Genomic DNA, 6,000 nt, shown 5'->3' on the forward strand with positions numbered 1-6,000 from the left:
CCAGAGAAGTATATCAGATAACACTGATTAGTGCTATGTATATGCATAGCACTGATCAGTATCTGCAATCTAAAGATTGCAATAAATAGACAAATTAATAAGCCCCTCCCCCCAATAAAAAACATTTCCTATCTTATCAGATTTTACAAATGAAAAGGTAAAAAATAAATCAACATGCTTGGTATCGCCATGTGTGGAAATGTTCGATCTATTAAAATACTCTGTTAATGACTCCGTACGGTCACATTAAATCCCAGAAAACAAGTAATAAAAGTAATCCCAAAACTCACATATACACAAAAGTGTTAGCACTGAAAACTACAGATCACGGTGAAAAAAATGAGCCATACAGTCCTGTATACGGAGCAATAAAAAAGTTATAGGGGGGGGTGGGGTCACAGTAGGGCAATTTAAAACATACAAATTTTGTTTAAAGTTTAAAAATAAAAAGTATTACAATAATAAAGTATCTAAAGATGATGGGTATAATTTTAGTAGTTTTGTCCCACATAGTAAAGAGAACATGCCAGCTTTACTATAAAGTGCATGGCGTAAAAACAAAATGAAAATGCAAAAATAAAGGATCTCAAGGCCAAATTGGCTGTATCAATAAGGGGTTAAATGTACAAATAGAAAACAGTTTGCCTTGTTTTTCTGGGGACTACACTCTTTTTTTTTTTTTTTTTTTTTTTTTTTTTGTATTCCATGTTTAAAAAGATTTTATTGTGCTGTATTTCCCCTTATCAGCCACAAGGTGGTGCATTGACACAAGTCTTTATTTCAACAGGAAGAAGATGGATTGAGGATGCGAAAAATCCAGGCCTCCAGTAACCCTGTGTCTTCATCCACTAGCCTTGTAAAAGAAGAAGGCTTAAACCCACGGATACTCGCCCTGGCAGTCTTGGTTTTCATTATCGGTGTAATCATAGGGAAAGTGGCCTTGTAGACGACGCATGCTTTAAAGGAAAAGAGGAAAAAAATTACAAAAATCATACTGTCGATGGTTTAGCCATATCAATGAAAAATTTAAATTTATTCATAACGAGAGCGAGAGAAAAAAAATGTACAACATTTCACAGGTCCTGCCTTTAAGTTCCTCCCCTCTCCCACCGCTCAGTTCTAACATTTTTGCTTCTAGGATCAGATCAATTGTACAGAATGATTCTTTAGCAAAGATCATTATTGATTAAATAACAAACGTCACCTAATTCTTCAATGTCGTACTGTAAAATGTCATTTTAAAGACAAAAAAAGAGAAAAAAACAAAACACATTTTTTAAATCTCTGGATAAGTCTCTCTGGTTTACCTCTTTTAAGAAAAAAATATATAAAAAAATAAGTCAAGGAAATAGTCATCACTTTTGGTCCAGTGGCGTTTAGGTTCCAAGGGAGGGGAAGTGGTATTTTTTTTTTCTGCCCTCTAGTTTATGTATACATATATAAATATATATATATAAATATAATTAGTTATACTTGCTGCTCATGAAGGATTACGTCCATTTTTAAGTGTATAAACCTTCCCGATCTCCTGTGCTGTATACTGCAGTTGCAGCCTTCCTGAATTTGTACAGTTGCCAGTTCGAGGTTTGGGGGGGCGGGGTGGGGAGCCGGCCAAATTTGGAGTGGTGTTTCGGTCATCCCGGCTGCCAAGGCTGTACAGTACAGAGATATATATATTTTTTTTCTTTTTTGCAACGGTTATGGGACGCAGACCTATATGTACAGAAGTTGCTTATTGCATCAAGTACTGACTCGTAATAACAGGGATTGGGCGCGCTGGCATAGCAGTGAATATCGGGTGCTGGGGAATAGGGTTTTTTTGGCATAGGGACCAAACAGGAGACCATCATATAGTATTTTGTACAGGGTAGGGTAAAGAGTCTGGCTCTACCTTCCCCATAATAAAGCCATTTACAGTGTTTTCCCCCACATCACTATCCATTCTCTTCTACCCATTGTTTAGGTGATCTGTTGATGTGGACACACAGCCGTCTTTGTCACGCGTACATAAAACCTGCACACGTTTCAAGTATATAGTTTGGCGTTCATTGTCTTTACCTACGGGGGTCTTTTGTGTGTTACTTCTGTGTGGTGAAACAAAAACGTTTCCAATGAACATCTTAAGACATTGGGTCTTGTTGAAGATTTTGCGTCCCCCACCCTCCCCTTTTTTTTTCTTTTTTTCCTTCCCACCCTGCTCCTCCTTTTTGTTTTTAGGTATACAATCTGGGAGAGAAATAAAACAACTAAAACTAAATTTAACCATATTAGGTATCCCTGCTGTAAATTAAATCTTTCAACAATGTCTGTTTGTGGTTTATTTTTGTGGATTTTCTTTTAGGAATCCTGGTCCAAATTTGTTGATGGAATACGGCGCCACCCTTGTCCATGGACTGTGTCTTGCAATTCGTCCCCATTCAGGATTTTTATAAATGTGAAATACAGTACCAGACCATCAAATGGACAAGGCTGGCTCTGCTTCTGGGGAAAAAAAATTCTAAAATCATATAAGCCCATAGAATTATTATTGAAAAATTTTTTTTTTTTTGTTTTCTTTAGCAGCCCAGGATTGAAACTGAGCCTTAACACAAATAGGCCTTAGAGCTATGTGACAAATTAGCACTTTACAGGTAGTCATGTGACCCATCATCTGCATAGGGCTATGTTCACACGGTACAATTTATGCTTTTACGCTCAAATTCAGTGCAGAAAAGCAGAATGCGAATCCTCAGCAGATTTACAGAGCTTGCATGGAGATCGAGCAGAATTTCTGTGTTAACTGGGTCTCTGAACAAAATTTCGCAAAATGTAAAGACATGTCTATAAATTCTGCGGAATTTCTGTTGTGGAATGTCTGCTGCGGAAATTGCGCTGTGTGAATGGGACAGCGGAATCCCTTTGCACATAATGTGCAGTAAATTTTGCTGGATTTCGAGCAGAATATTCCCACTGAATTCCACTTGGAAATTCTGCCGTGTGAACATAGCCTTACTGTCCCCTGAGCTCCCACAATGCACTGCTCTCCGGTCACAGAAATCATAAAGAAAGCTAAATCTGTCTCAGAATAGCATCGTAGGAAAGAAAAGCAGAGTAATGACAGATTTGTCAGCATTTTATGTAGGATTAATCTATGGAGTTGTGCAGGGATACGGTTTCTCCTTGAGGAGACCCAGCTGATGGATGAAGTCTCGTAGGCAATGCTTCATGGGAAAATATGCAAATTAGTTATCTTCCAGAAGGTAAACTGTAGTGCTATCTAAAGGTCACTACATTTCATCAGTACAGAGCTGGGTACTAGTGGGCCTTTTAACCGTGTACTCCACTGCCCCAGCTTTTTGAACATTTTGTTCCGAACCCAGGGGTCGTGACTAGAGATGAGCGAACTTACAGTAAATTTGATTCGTCACGAACTTCTCGGCTCGGCAGTTGATGACTTTTCCTGCATAAATTAGTTCAGCTTTCAGGTGCTCCGGTGGCTGGAGACTCTTTCCTAGGACTGTATCCACCTTTTCCAGCCCACCGAAGACACCTGAAGGCTGAACTAATTTACACAGGAAAAGTCATCAACTGCCGAGCCGAGAAGTTCGTGACGAATCAAATTTACTGTAAGTTCGCTCATCTCTAGTAGTGACGTTACGCCACACCCCACCACTCGTGATGTCACGTCGTGGCGTGACTTCAAAAGGGTCGTGGTCGTGACACGCTGCCCGCACCCAGCATTCAGAACAAAATGTTCCAAACCCTGGGGCAGTGGAGTACCCCTTTAATGCTAGTCTGAGGGGGTTGTTTCCTGCGAGTTGATTTAGTGATATTATGGAGTCTCGCATGCAATGCTTGATGGGAAAGTATGCAAATAAGCTTTTCTGCGGCTCCTTCTGGAAGAGGAAATTTGCATAACGAGCGTGAAATGAACAGTGGCTTTTTCCTTTATCACACGTCTGGGCCTTAGTTCTTTACAGCACTGCTGCAAATTCATTGCATCCAGTCTCACTACATAGCGTGAAATGAACAGTGGCTTTTTCCTTTATCACACGTCTGGGCCTTAGTTCTTTACAGCACTGCTGCAAATTCATTGCATCCAGTCTCACTACATGTGTGTAAACGTAACAAGAGGAGTCTTTCTTATCTGATCAAATTGTCTTTTTAGTTTATTGCACTATTACAAGGCCACTCTGCTTGTATTATAGAGATAACCAAGCCGGCCATGGGGCCATTTGTCCTAGGTTTACCTCCTCCCTTTAGCTGACACATAAAGAATGACCTAATTTATGAAAATTCTATGTTGAAAGGTTTACATTTATACATGTGGCTATTACCGGATTGTTACCTGATGGTTCATTCAGTGCCCAGTATTACATAATTTTTGTATTACAATTTGATTGTGGCCACAGCCTGAGATAAAGGGAATGGTGATAAAAGATTAGGAAAAAAGTGTCAATTTTTCCCCACCACATCTCATAACAGCACCATGTCTGTTTATAGGCTATGTCCGGTACTGCACTCCTATTCAAGTGTTGTTGAGCTGTAACACCCAACACAACCTATTGCTAATAGTAATGCCTGGATGTTTTTTGTTTTTACTTATAATTTTTTGCTGATCCACCCCCCACCCCTCCCAGATGTACCTGTTATTCGTTACCATTAGCTCCGCCACCTCCTTCCAGCAGTGTAAAGCATATTTTCACTTAGCCTGATGAAGTTACAACTCTTGTGTAGTTCCTCCATAGGAAACGATGATCCTTGTTTGTAGTCTCCGCTGCAAGTGGTCTGTGTGTTTCTACACTTTTATCACAAGCCAGTTCGAATTGTCCATGTTCTGAGTTGAAATATTAAAAATTAAGATATCAAACTCTGTTGTCGCAAATGTGTTTAAAAAAATGTTTAAAAAAAATGCTAAATTCCTATCATCTAGCATCAATGGGTCTAGATAGGTCCCAAATTATCAGATAAAGAAAAAAAAAAAAACCTATATAGGGGGAGATTTTTTTTGTCTATACTTTGACTAGCGTGCGCTTTATTCATCAATAATGAGCAGCGTAATGATGAATAAGGCGCAGCTCTCCTTTAGCGTGAAAAGTTGTCTAACGTACACCTTTCTTAAAAAGAGTCAGACCAACAACCAGAGGCCTGCTCAACCCGTGGTACACGTACCCATAGGGGTACGCCACAGGTTGAGCGTTGGTATGCAAAAGCACCGACATACTGGCAAGTACTTGTCAGCGCATAGCCGGGCAAACCTCCAGCTGTTGCAAAACTACAATTCTCAGCATGCAGTGACAGAAGGGCATGCTGTAACTTGTAGTTATGCAACAGCTGGAGGCACACTGGTTTCAAAACAGAGTTTGTTACATAACTCAGGATTTCCCAACCCATGTGCCTCCAGCTGTTGCAAAACTAAATCTCCCAGCATGCATGGTCTGTCAATGCATGCTGGGAGTTATAGTTTTGCAACAGCTGGAGGCACACGGGTTGGGAAACACTGAGTTAGAAAACAGTTTCCCAGACAGTGTGCCTCCAGTTGTTGCAAAACTACAACTCCCAGCATGCCCAGACAGCCTAAGGGCATGCCGAGTTGTAGTTTTGTGTAGTGGTCTCCAAACTTTGGCCCTCCAGATGTTGCAAAACTTCAACTCCAAGCATGCCCAGACTGCCTAGGCATGCTGGGAGTTGTAATTTGGCAACATCTGCAGGGCCAGATGTTACAGAACTACAACTCCCAGCATGCCTGTTCTGTCTGGGCATGCTGAGAGTTCTAGTTTTGCAACATCCGGAAGAGCACAGATTAGAGACCACTGCACAGTGGTCTCCAAACTGTGGCCCTCCAGATGTTGCAAAACGACAACTCCCAGCATGTCCAGACTGCCAAAGGCTGTCTGGGCATGCTGGGAGTTGTAGTTTTGAAACTCCTAGAAGCAGCAGCGAAGATTAGTGACTATCTTCTCTGATGCCGCCGCTGCCCCATTGCCTCCCCCTATCCCCGCTTTTATAATTACCTGTTCC

At 40.8% G+C, this 6,000-nt stretch overlaps 1 protein-coding gene across 1 annotated transcript in view; it reads left to right on the forward strand.

Moving 5' to 3' along the window:
* VAPB (VAMP associated protein B and C) overlaps positions 1–2,305 on the forward strand; it is a 54,014-nt gene extending 51,709 nt beyond the window's left edge. Inside the window, exon 6 of the mRNA XM_056548382.1 lies at positions 788–2,305. Within this exon, the coding sequence (XP_056404357.1) occupies positions 788–946 (159 nt within the window). The 3' untranslated portion in view covers positions 947–2,305. The remainder of the gene's footprint in view (positions 1–787) is intronic.
* The last annotated feature ends 3,695 nt before the right edge of the window (positions 2,306–6,000 follow it).

The sequence above is a fragment of the Hyla sarda genome, chromosome 12 (assembly GCF_029499605.1).
Source record: "Hyla sarda isolate aHylSar1 chromosome 12, aHylSar1.hap1, whole genome shotgun sequence".
Taxonomy (NCBI): Eukaryota; Metazoa; Chordata; class Amphibia; order Anura; family Hylidae; genus Hyla; species Hyla sarda.